The sequence below is a fragment of the Eublepharis macularius genome, chromosome 1 (genome assembly GCF_028583425.1).
Source record: "Eublepharis macularius isolate TG4126 chromosome 1, MPM_Emac_v1.0, whole genome shotgun sequence".
NCBI classification, from domain to species: domain Eukaryota; kingdom Metazoa; phylum Chordata; class Lepidosauria; order Squamata; family Eublepharidae; genus Eublepharis; species Eublepharis macularius.
Window position 1 is genome coordinate 192,257,583 of NC_072790.1, and position 13,706 is coordinate 192,271,288.

Genomic DNA, 13,706 nt, shown 5'->3' on the forward strand with positions numbered 1-13,706 from the left:
CCATGGGGAACCTGCCTGTAAGTCCCCTGTGATGGTCATGTGTTACCTGCCTAGTTTAGTCCTAGAAGTGGAAAGAGAGAGCAAGGAGGATTTACAGACACATGCAGTTCCAAAGCCCTTGCACATCCACACCAGGTTTTATTCTAATTCAGAGAACATTTTTAAATTTCTAATTTTAAACTTATCACTATACCTTAACATGATTGTCCTATGCTATTCAAGATGAGATATGCTTAAAAGGATGTTTGCTGAATGAAAGGAAAAATTCTTTTAATTCACTACTTTTAAATCCTTAAGATCCTAAACAACATCTACTTTGAACTCAATAAATGATGGAAATAAATGATATCAAGAGCTGCATTTTCATGTGGCTTAGAATCCTGGCCCAATCGGCCCATGTCCTTTCAAATATTAGTTAGCCTTGCTTGCCTAAACAGTCCAGAGTCCAACTGCCATCAAATGGAAGAAAATTTTCTTTTTCCTTACTGGCACAATTGTTTACATATCTGCTAGTATTACTAAAATTTTGTTTTTAATTCTTGCTCTCCCAGCATGTTTGAATAATTACAATTTTTTCAGCCTACCTATGAACAACTGTCTTCCCCACTCTCAATCATTTGAAGGAGGCAGAGCCAAATAATAAATTGTCCTTTAACTAGAGACTGTCCAAAACTATTAGGGGGGTGTTACATGTTATTCATTTTTACAAAACAAAGAAGTTCATATGAAAGTCAAAGAGTTACCTGTTAAAATAATGCCAACAAACATCCATGTACAAAGAAAAATGTTTCCTGCACGTGGGTTGTAAACAGTTGTAAGTGTTCCTTGTATCAGTGTAAAAAGAATCCCAAATATCTGTAAATTAATTATAAAAAGAAAAATATTATTTCACATCCAGAATGTTAGTAGTTATCTACAGGACAACACATCATCACAGATAAAAACTCTGCAATGTTTGTTTTGAGAGTTTGTGCTGCCTGTCTGATGTATTCTACTATTGGCATCCTGTGTGTCAACACCATAGTTGCTCTACTATGTGCCAAAAGGGCTGTTCACTAATCACTGGGAGTGTTGTTTGTTTCTACATCTCATTGTTAGTTTTTTAATAGAATCCATAATGGAATCCATACATGGCAACCATGACAGAATGCTGAACCAGTTCTACATTATCTGTTTCACTACCTGATGGTATATTTGGCCCTCTTCAAAACTCTGTATCAACCGTGCTTGTGCAACTTCCATGTGGTTTCAGTATGGATATTACAGACTAAGCAAAGTTCACTATAACAATGAGCTGCCTGTGAGTTTCAGAAAGTCCTACATTTAAGTTTTATCTCATGCCAAACAATAGCTACACGATTTTTAAGGAGGAATATTCTACCCCAATTTCAGAACTGAGTACTAATCATGCTAGTAGCTTTGCTTTGTAAAACATTTGGTCATTTACCTGTGCTGAAGCATTCAGAAGCCCGGATGAAGTGCCTTCTGACTCTGGGTATGTAATTTCTGCAGCAAATTCAAAACCAAGTGGAAGGTAGCCAGTCATGAAGAAGCTGCCATAACAATCCAAAATTCAAATTAGTGGGATTTGTTACAAAGATTTTATCATAGTTTTGAAAATATTTTTTCTAAACTAAGAGAATGTCAGTATGGTTAACCAGCAAGCTCAGGGAAGCTGTAAAATACATAAAAACTTCCTTTAAGATGTGGAAGTCTTTCCCAAACTTAAGAAAACAAGAATGAGCACAAACTTTGGTAAAACAACTGTAAATTGACAATAAGGAAAGTGAAACAAAACGTCAACTTGGTGCTGGGAGCAGTGAAATGAGGCTTTTTTGTATTAAGGATTATTCAGAAAGAGGAGAAATGAATACAGGGAGAGGGAATGTGACAATAAAGTGGATAGAAGGAACTAGTTCCTTCTCCCAAACCACTAAAATTCAGGTGCACCCCATGACACTGATGACCTTGGGAGCCAGTTTGGTATAGCGGTTACGAGCACAGGACTCAAATCTAGAGAACCAGGTTTGATTCCCCACTCCCCCACTTGAAGCCAGCTGGGTGATCTTCCATCAGTCACAGCTTCTAGGAGCTCTCTCAGCCCCACCCACCTCACAGGGTGTTTGTTGTGGGGATAATAATGACATACTTTGTAAACTGCTCTGAGTGGGCATTAAGTTGTCCTGAAGGGCAGTATATAAATGTTGTTGTTGTTGTTGTTAAATTTAGAATAAGCAAAAGAAAATATATAAATAACTTGGGAGTGTGATTATGGCCAATAACTTAGATGGCTTCAAAAGGGCCACTGGAGGCTATTAGTCAGGATGACTTCATAAACCTCCAGTGCTGCTGTGGGAAGCTTTAGTCTCCATACTCCAATTGTGGACCTTTCGAGGCAGCTGGTACGTCCCTATGGCAAATGGGATGCTCACCAAAATGGGCCATTTGTTAGATCGACCAGGGCTCTCCTTACATTTATCCATAGTATATTTTCCAGTCATAGCCACCAATTTCAAGAGCCACTTTTGAAAAGCCATGCTTGAGGAAAAACCTTCTTCATAAGAAAATTTCATAGAATCATAGAGTTGGAAGGGGCCATACAGACCATCTAGTCCAACCCCCTGTCCAGTGCAGGATTTAAAAGTGTACAGTACCGCAAAGTTGCTGCAATAAGATCTTACTTAAGATAACCTGATCCTTATCTAGAATAAGTTATGAACATTTTCTGTGTATCCTTACCCAAGCACTCCACCAGTCACAAATACAATTATAAGTTGTCCACAGTTCAAGGTAAATGTAAATGCAACCATCCCGACAAATGAGAGGATGTACACAATTAATGTAGTCTGCCTGAAGAGTACAAATATAGAAAGCACAATTTTACCAAATAAGGCTCACATTAGAATTATTGGTTTTGTTTTTAGGTACTTTATTTACATCATTTATAGTCTGTCTTTCTGAATCAGTACAGTGAATATCAAAGACATTTCAATAAACATGTAAAGGGGACATACGTGCAAATTTGCAAAGATTTAAAAACCAGCAGAAAAACAATACAGAGCTGAAGAAATGTTGAAACAGCATCAGCAATTCCATGTTCAACATATTAAACAACATAGGAACTATCCAGTAGGATCATACTTATAGCAATAGTAGTGAAGTCTATGGTCCCTCAACATTTACAGCAATAGTAGTAAAGTCTGTGGTCCCTCCTTCTCTCTTTACTGATGGCTCTGTTGAGACTACTTCCTTACAGTACAGCCCTCCTATCTGAGTAAAAAGTCCTTTTGAAGAATTCAGTTTTGCATCATTTGTGGAAAACTAGGAGAGTGGGAGTTTTCTTAACCTCCTCAGGTACACCATTCCATAAAGTGGGGGCCACCACTGAGAATGCATGTGTATGGGCATCTGTTGATCTTGCCCATCTGTGAGGTGGTATCTGCAGAAGGCCCTGTTCAGGTAAGCAAAACGGCTGTGGTGGAATATAGGGACAGAGGAGGCCGTGAAGAGCTTTGTAGCTGATAGCCACACAGGTGTATAGTACTGTCACTGCTCTCCTTGTCCAAGGTCTATAGAAAACTACTTGCATTGTTAGACAGAGTACACTCTTGAACTCTCAAGAGGTAGTGCTAACTTTACAGTAGAATCCATTCTAGCCCCCAAAGTTAACAAGTATCAAAGATCATTGCTTTCTCAAGTTCCAGCATTCAGCTAAAGACTAGAAAACCAATTTCCAGCTTGTGTTTCAGACACCAGGTCTTCATCTTCCCTGGGCTAGATTAACACTTCAATGTTACTTTCCCTTAGAAAAACTCTTAGAAAGCTGGCTCAGACTCCACATTTTGCGAAGTCAGTGAACTTCTGACATTTACATGAACCTTCTTCTCAACCTGCTCATCCCATAGTCAATGGGCTTACATGCCCAATGCTGTACCAGTAACTGTAGTATGTTCCAAGGAATTCTTTGAAGCTTGCAACATATTATTGGGAAATTTACCAGAACTGCATTTTGTTCATGGCCCAAGCCATGTAATCCTTTACCCCACAATTATGGCACAAGTAAACTGTACAATTTGCATTTTTATTCACTTACTTGTATGTTTTGCTGTAATCGAGCCACAAACCACAAATAATTGAACCCACCATTCCAGCTACCACAAGTGTCAAGCCAATTCTCCCAGCATTCACTTCTTCTCCCTTTGAATAATATAATTATGGAAGTATTTATAAGCTTCCTTTACTACCGTTACTAAATTTTCAAATCTATACACATACATAACCAATTCAGAATCTAAAGAAATATTAATGTGTAACCATGACTGTTATGACCTTTACTTTCTTTGGGGTAGATTTTTCTTTTAATCTTTCCCTTAACACCCTCTGAGTAGTTTGCTGCCACCAGGAATATTATATTCCAATATATTTTATTTAAGTTTTCCTTTTGGTAACGTTCCTAAGCGTCAGGCTCCTTTGTGGTTCTATGTGGCCCTGAGGATAGGAATGGGATAAAGCAATGACAGCTACTCCGGGATATAACAAAACAAAATAAACTTTTATTTAGTCAAGAAGCGTATCGGTTTCATAAACGTAGTTCTCAGTTCTTAAAGTTACTTCCTATAAACTCATTCACACAGATTTCTTCTAAGGCTTCACACACAGTTAGCCTCTTTCTCTGACTCTCATTCACAGAAATATTAAACCTGCCCAGGCAGCACACAGCTGGCCTCTCTTTCCCTGACTGAGTGTCCTTTCACAAACATGCTCAGTTCAGGTTACACACAGGTTATATTTCTCTCATAAATACTTCCATATACTCAGGCAGCACACAGCTAGCCTACTTTCTTCTGACTGAAACCTTTCTCCCTTCACTCTCAGTCATCAACCAATCATATCACTCACTCATCCCTCTCTCACCCCCACTCTTCACCTAGCTCAAACCAAGCATTTAAAGACACATGCACCCATTTACTTGAAATCATTACAATGACATTTGTAGCTAAATGTCAAGGATAACTGAACAAGATTAGAACTAAATAGAATTTAAAATACTAATAAATCAGATACTTTACTTAAAATGCTACAGAAAAAGAATAAGAAATATATGACCTGCGCGAGCGATGCAAGGAAATATGCAAAAACTAGCACAACAGTAACTAGTTAAGCTGTGGCAGGCTGAGGAATTGAGGGAAGAGAAACAATTTGGAAATTCCGCATTCAACTCCCAATCTCCTCTGCCAGGATTCTGCAAGCACTCAGGAGATTAAGCAGAGTAATTCCCCCTGCTCCCCATTTCTATTAACTTCACATAGTAACTCCGGGCTGTTCCATGGGAAGCTCAGTTCTACTGTTCTCATGACATAAATGGAAGGATCAGCCACTTGACTACTAAGAATAGTTATTTTGGATGCTTAGAAAAATTGAGTTAGAGCATATCATAAATCCAGTACGTTTTCCACAGAGTGTGGGGTGTGTGTGAGAAAGTATGGAATAAATGGGGACTCCCAATGACACTGAATGCTTTCCCTCCTTCCAGCTTCCAACTGCCATTTGCAATGCTATCAGACAGAAGGCATGAAGCATCCAAACACAAGACATTAGCTTGGACCCAGTCCAGCTGGAGAACTCCTTCCCAAAGAACATATGCATTGAATTACAGTTGTCATTTTCTTGGTGGTTTATTCCTGACAGTTGCTTTGGAAGTCAGTTTGGGTTGCAAAGGAGGATAAACACATAATATGACAAAATATTACCAGATCTTGTCACAGAAGGGGTAGCCTAAACTAGAAAGATGTTTCTCTCATTGACTAGATCCCTTTTCAGTTGTTACATTTTTGGCACACCTACCTATCTCTTGCACCATAAAAGCGCTAGTTATCAGTCATGTGCATCTGCATATACCCAAGCCAAAAATATACTTGAAGTGAACCATTTCAGCTTAGCTATGACTGAACAAAAAAACCCTCCTAGAACAGAAAGCAACTAGCACCTCCTAACATTAATTTTTACACATACATCATATTTTTCAAATGAAAGTTTGTTTTTGCGATCACATCAGAACCAACTTATGGCAATCCAATATGGTTTTCAAAGCAAGAGACATTCAGAGATGGTTTGTCACTGCCTGCCTCTGTGCAGCAACCTGATATTCCTTGGTGGTCTCCCATCCAAATACTAACCAGGACTGATCCTGCTTAGCTTCCAAGATCTCATGAGATCAGGCTAGCCTGGGCTATTCAGATAAGAGCATTAATAGATATGGAAATAATTAAACTAGACTTGTGAGTGGCTCATTTCAGAAGCATGAAATTATTTATCCTATAAAACAGTTCTCCTGCCAAATGAGGAGAATGGCCCCAAGGAAAAAAAAACCCAGAGCAGACTTTTTTAAAGATTAGATGTGCTTATTTGGCACAATCACTTCAGCACATATCAATCTCTTGCTAGCTAGGTATGAACAATAAATAACAGGGCCAGTACAAATACTATCTACAGATAGGTGCAATATCAGGATGAGAATCTGTTGCCATATAGAAATAAATGGCAGGCAAAATGAGTTCCCTCATAATAATGCATATGTAGCTAAGGTATCAGGGATGCTCTCCTTTCCCCTGCCATTCTGAAAAAACCTGAAAACATCACTTCCAAGTGAGAAAATATTCAAGAACAAAAAAAGATCAAGAAACTTACCTTATAATGATATAATATCATTTGATTCAGTAGTGTTGAGACAGAATAAAATGCCCCCGTCATAATTCCTACAGTGAGAAATATGACTATTAAGTGTACTGATATGGTTACTGAAATGAAATCAAACTAGACTGATCACAACATAAGCAAACAAAAAATCAACAGATTTAGCAACTTGGAATTCATATTAAGAAATAATGCATTTCTAGCTCTCTCATCGGCAGTATCAACATTTGCCTTTTAGTCCTGGCAAGAAGAGTCGGCTAAATTAAGGTCTGTAAAGAAAAAATGACTCGGCATTTGATTAAGGATAGAAGGATTATTTCTTTTCAGTAGGCTGGTAAACAATTTGTAACTCACATAATAGCAAAAGGCTGCACAATTAATGTTTTCAAAAGTGTATAAGAAAATCAGAACTGGATTATTTACACATTTACTTTAGGAAAAAGGTGGCAACCAACAAGTATACTGTTCTGTTACTTCACTTTCTCAAATTTAAATAGAAAACAACAACAATGACATAGCTTGCATTCCTGAAAAACTCAACAGATTAAAAGTCCAATATCTTTGGGTTAGAACTTTTACAGACCGTGAGCAGAAAGTGTTCATGGACCTCTCCTACCTTCTCCTTTCCCCAGGAGCTCCCCTGTCAAAAGCTGGTGTCAAAGGACCCTTATGGGCAAAATGTCACGGGGCACTGTAGTGAGGAGGAGGAAGCTGGGCAAGTTTTGCAAACTGCAAATGCAAAGTCGTTTGTAGGAACAGCTCTCTTGCTCCCTTTTCCCAACAGCCACTTATCACAGCTGAAAAGCTAACACTAAAGCTAGTAAGGGGGATTGCATGGGTACAATATCATGGGGCAAGAGGGGCTCCACTGAGGAGGGAAAATTGAGCAAAATCATTCCCACATTCTTCCACCAGCTGAGCTGCTTTACATTAAAATTGCATCACAGGCATCCTTTACACCTCAGATATATCAGTATTTATTAGGGGATACTTTATGGCAATTGAACCACATTGCACCAGACACAATTCAACAGGAAGTTGGAACACTCACCATAACTAATCAGCAAAAGAACAAAAGGAATGTTTTTGAAGAGGTTGATTATTGATTGTTTATACGAGTAAGCTTCTGGAGACACTTCTGAAAGAACAACTTGAGATTGACTTGGAGGATATTTAGGTTTTTCTTTAAATACTAAGAGGAGAAAGGCACAAACAAAAACATTTTTCAATACATTTAGCAAACATTTTTCATAATAGCTTACACTTGTATGCACTGCAGCATTTGCTCAAGAGGAGGATTTCCACTTACAGAATCAAAAAGAGTCCAGTAGCACCTTTAAGACTAACCAATTTTATTATAGCATAAGCTTTCGAGAATCAAGTTCTCTTCATCAGATGCCTGATCAAAGACTTTTTTTTTTTTTTTGATCAGGCATCTGATGAAGAGAACTTGATTCTCGAAAGCTTATGCTATAATAAAATTGGTTAGTCTTAAAGGTGCTACTGGACTCTTTTTGATTTTGCTACTACAGACTAACACGGCTAACTCCTCAGGATCACTTACAGAATGTAATTTTCTCATCTCCCCTCTCATGCAGCAACTCAAAATGTCCCCAAAATGCAGATGCTGGAGGCATTTGAAGCTGCAGCAGAAGGAAGTACCAAGTTACGTTCAGTGGGTAGAAATCCTTCCATCTGCACAAACGCTCAGGTGCATCCCAGCTAACAAGCTAAACTTTGTTATATTTTGAGGAACATTGTTTCTTCCCATAATGGCTCCTTGTGTAACCTTTCTTTTTTATAATTATAGTGGTGCTAAAAAATATATTATAAAATGGAAAACCAACATAAATTGACACATGGTTGATTTAATTAGCATAAGGTGCACAAACATGGCAGAATTCTGAATTATTGAACAAGTATCACCCCATCCATAAGACAAAACTTTCTACGAACTGTCTGTCCAAAAGCCTTGATATTGGTAGCACAAAAAAAATTCCATAATGATTTTGAAGTTCTAAAACGTAATTAGAAGAACCCATAGTCTTTGAAAACATGAATAGCAGAATACAGCTCTGCCTTCAGATTTCCTTGTGGTTCTTCCAGCACACAAGTCAGAAACTTTGTCTGAACCATGTGAGACGGAATTGAAAGTTGCATTGGATCCAGCTATCTCGCTCCCCTCCCCCAATTTTCCAGTACCCCACGTGAATCTATATAGAGGAGTATATTGCTTATGACTCACAGCTGAACCAAATATAAAAATGCTTCCTGTAAGTGAATTATTGTTGTGACTTATTTTTGAGTTAACTGTACATTTTCTGTGTTTCACCATTTAGTTGATGCTAGAATTAGAATTGTGTGATTGGGAGCTTCAAGGCCAAAGACCTGAAGAAAAGACAGAGAAGGACCCTCAATAGTGTGAAATCATCAGCCTTACAACATGGGAAGCTAAAATGAGTCAGGGAAAATTCTACCTTCCATCAACAGAGCTCTCTGCCCAAACAATCCTTGCGTACAGCAAGGCCTGGCCAACATAGGGTGTGACAATTTATTGGGGGAGGGGGTAGTGAAAAACAGGATTTGGGAGACTGGAGGTCTTTCAAGGCTTCTTTACATAACAGAAATTCATTGTTTGACATTACATCTGAGCTAGGCCTTCCTCTTCAAAAATGAAGTGAAACTGGTAGTGTTTCTCACTATATATAAGTTTGGGCTGCTTCTAGTGTGTGAAGGAGGAAAGCACAGTAGCTTGGGTTAAGCAGGATAGATACAATGACTTGCATCCTACTGCTCCACTCATATAACCCATAGAAGGATGCTTAAGTAAACTTTTGTTTTCATTTGACCCAGAAGTTAATGACATTTTCAAAAAATTCATTCAATTTATACCTTACACTTATACCCTAAAAGGCCCCGAAAGGAGCGCTTCAAAATGAACAACTAAAAGGAAATTGCCATTTCACTGTAATATCTCTATTTTGGTCCTTAACTTCACAGTTAAAAAAAAATGTAATTTTCAACATCAGCCCTGGTTTTCTTTCATGAAAGACAATTTATAAAGACACTAGTAACACACTTAAAATGCATGAGCATCTAGTTATGACCCTTATGATTATATGGAATGAAATTCCTTATAATTAGAAATAATTTCTTATAATTCCTTATAATTAGAAATAATTAGAAATAATTTCCTTATTAGACATTTCATTAAACATCTAAACAATATATGATGATTTAATTGATGCAGAGCTTATTTTGAAGTTCAAGTCACCCATCATATTTAGAAAGTAGCTCCTGCTGTAGACTGTAGGCCAAGAGGGCTTTTTACTCAGCTAGGAAGGCTGTACTATAAGAAGGTATAGGTGTAAACTATGGGGAGGCTGAGGGGCTCGAGCCCCCCCCCCCCCGGGGCAACCAGTGAACTACATGGAGGCTGAGGGATTTGGCCAGGGGAGAAACCAGTGACAAACTCACATGAGGGACTCAATTATAATGGCAGATGAAGCACAGGACTGTTCACCCTTTCTGTTGTATCATATTACAATTTCCATGTTTCTTTGGGGCTTTGTTCCTGTTTTTTGCTCTTATGGATTTCTGAGTATCAAAATTTATAATTTTAAAAAGAAGTTGCAGTTTCTATAAATAATTTACAAATAAATGTTACGGAAGAATTAAGAGACTCTGACAGAAGATATATGATTTTCACTCTAGAGTGAAAATCACTTAGAGTGTATTAGAGTGAATGGTGTAATGTAATAGATATGCAATTTCTTTTTTTTGTTCTTTCTTCTCTTTCTATCCCCCCTCCCTTTACTTTTTATTCCCTATTTTTTATTTAAAAAATAATTTTTTATTAAATCAAGCTCCTGGAAGGCAAGATTTACACACTAGCAACAATATATGCACCAAACAGTGCAAGAGAAAAAAATTTCTGAAAATGTTTTCCTATCCATTTTCAATTTTCAAGAAGATAATGATCTTTGGAAACATGACTGGGGTAATGGATCTAAAAAAAGATAGATGAAAAAGAAAAAAAAAGTAGGCAAACTTCCCAAAAATGTGTTTAATTATATGGAAATGTTACAATTGGAAGATGCTTGGAGGATCAAAAATCTGAATACTGGAGACTATACTTTCTTTTCTGACAGACACCAAACACATTCAAGGACTGATATATGCTGGATATAAAAAAAACCCTAAGTTATTTATATTGTTTATTGTATGTTTACTCTTTTCTTTTTCTTTCGATGTAATTATAATTGTGCTATCGTTTTTATTTTATTTTCTCTGTTCTGCTTATATTTATAAAAATAAATTATATATAAAAAAAGAATTTATACACTGCCTTAAAATAACTATGGCTATGGCCCTCACTAGGAAAGCAATCCAAAGTAGGTCTTCTCAGAATTAACTCCCATGTTATTCAATGGAGCTTACTCCCAGGAAAGCATTCTTAGGATTGCAGAGTAAGTATCTTAGTCCTTAACCCTGGCTGGCTGCACTCATTTTTTTTCTTTTTTTTTATAAAATTTTTATTGTTGAGTACATAATTAATACATTCCCCATATTACCTAATTTATATCAACCCCCACCCTTTCCCTCCCCCCTCCTTGTAGACTTCCAACAGCTTTCCAACCCTTAACCTATCTTATTACTTAACTTATTTTCAACTATATTCTTCTAAATCATATATATATTATATCTCTTATTCTAAGCATATTCGAATTCTTTTATATATACTATATCAAATCCACTAATATATCCATCTCTACGTCGCTATTTGAACTGTATATTTTTAATAAAGTCTCCTTAATAATAATACAAGCTTAGGTTAATTAATAGCTAAAATTTTCCCATTAATGGTAAAGTTACTTCTCTCTTCTATTTTTAAAATCACAAATTAATAGTTCTCAAACTGCCACAGTCCTCCCTTCACATCCCATTTTTTTCTAAATATTGTTTCAATTTCCCCCAATCTGCAATGTATTCTCCTGGATCAAGATCTTTGAGTTTTCTTGTCATTTTGTCCATTTCTGCCATGTACAGCAATTTGTAAATCCAATCTTCTATAGTTGGTATTTCTTGCACTTTCCATTTCTGCGCATATAAAAGTCTTGCTGCTGTAGTCATATAAAATAACAATGTTCTGGGCTGCATTGGAACATCTTCCATTCCCAAGTTCAGTAGCAACAATTCTGGGTTCTTATTTATTTGGGTTTGCAAAACCTCATTAATTACTTCAATTATATCTCCCCAGTATTGCTTAGCTACCTCACAAGTCCACCACATATGATATAATGATCCTTCATGCTTTTTGCATTTCCAGCATCTATCTGACATATTAGTGTTTCCTAGCGCAATTTTCTTTGGTGTTAAATACCACCTATACATCATTTTATATACATTCTCTTTAATATTAGTACAAGTTGAAATCTTCAGTGTATTTTTCCACAAATGCTCCCAGGCTTCCATTGTTATTTCTTTATGAAAATTTATTGCCCATTTCACCATCTGGACTTTAACTGTTTCATCTTCCGTGTGCCATTTTAGAAGTATTTTATAAATTTTCGAAATTTCTTTTTTACCTTCTTGTAAAATCACTTCTTCTAGTTCCGAATTTTTCAATCTTATTCCTCCTTTTAAACAGTCCGAGTTGTAGAGATCTCTGATTTGCCTATATTGGAACCATCCATAATGGGGAGATAACTCTTCTTCCATTTTTATTTTTAACATTTTATATTCCGTTAATATTATCTCTTTGTAAGTTAAACATTGTTGTTCATTATAAGCAGCTCTCGGATCTATTACTTCGTATGGTACCACCGATGAGGGGATACCATCTTCCATATAATCCTTATATTTCTTCCAGATTGTGAAAAGGCTTCTTCTAATATAGTGATGCAAAAACATAGAGTCTGCTTTTACTTTATCGTACCACAAATAGGCATGCCATCCAAACAATTTTTATGCCCCTCCAGAGCCAGCAATTTACAGGCTTTTAACGTTATCCAGTCTTTTAACCAGACCAAACAAATTGCTTCATAATATAGTCTTATATTTGGCAGTTGCAGTCCACCTCTTTCTTTCGAATCTTGTAATACTTTCATTTTCACACGGGGTTTCTTGCCTGCCCACACAAAGTCTGAAATTTTCCTTTGCCATTTATCAAATTGTTTGAAGTCTCGGATAACTGGAATTGTTTGCAACAAAAACATCACACGTGGTAACACATTCATCTTCACTGCTGCTATTCTTCCCAACCATGACAAGTTTAATTTATTCCATTTTATCAAATCTCTTTCTATTTGTAGCCACAGCTTCTCATAATTATTTTTAAATAAGTCTATATTTTTTGCAGTCAGCTCAATGCCTAGATATTTCACTTTGTTAGTTACCTCGCAATCCGTTATCTCCATTAGTTCTTACTGTTTCTGCTTTGTCATATTCTCACACAATATCTTCGACTTCTTTTTCTTCACATAGTATCCAGCCAAGTCTCCAAATTCCTTTATTTTATCTATTATTTTTGGCATATTGTATATTGGGGCTGCACTCATTTTCAATGTAGCAACAGTCAGATTGCAAGGCCTCTGTTGGACATAATTGCAACATAATTGCTTGGCTCCAATTTACATTTGGAAAACAAAACAATGGCCCACGGACTGGAAACGCTCAGCTTACATTACAATTCCCCAAAAAGAGGATGCTAAAGAGTGCAGCAACTATCAAACTATTTCCCATGCAAGAAAAGCAATGTTCAAAATTACCATATATGGAACAAGAAATGCCAGATTTCAAGCTGGATTCAGAAAAGGAAGAGGCACCAGAGATCACATTGCAAATTTACGATGGCTAATGGAACATATCTGGGAACTTCAGAAGAAAATCAGCCCGTGTTTTATAGATTACAGCAAAGCTTTTGTCTGTGTGGATCATAAAAAGCTATGGAGCCTGTTAAAAGAAATGGGGGTGCCACAACATCTGGTTGTTTTGATGCGCAACCTGTACTC

General features: G+C 36.9%; 1 protein-coding gene across 1 annotated transcript in view; it reads right to left on the reverse strand.

Annotated features, from left to right (window-relative positions):
- The window catches only part of FLVCR1 (FLVCR heme transporter 1), a 37,145-nt gene that overhangs the window by 10,903 nt on the left and 12,536 nt on the right, over positions 1–13,706 (reverse strand). The window contains exons 3-8 of the mRNA XM_054985958.1: positions 7,745–7,885; positions 6,688–6,755; positions 4,094–4,197; positions 2,740–2,850; positions 1,448–1,553; positions 744–855 (exon numbers count right to left, since the gene is read on the reverse strand). Coding sequence (XP_054841933.1) covers positions 744–855; positions 1,448–1,553; positions 2,740–2,850; positions 4,094–4,197; positions 6,688–6,755; positions 7,745–7,885 — 642 coding nt within the window. The remainder of the gene's footprint in view (positions 1–743; positions 856–1,447; positions 1,554–2,739; positions 2,851–4,093; positions 4,198–6,687; positions 6,756–7,744; positions 7,886–13,706) is intronic.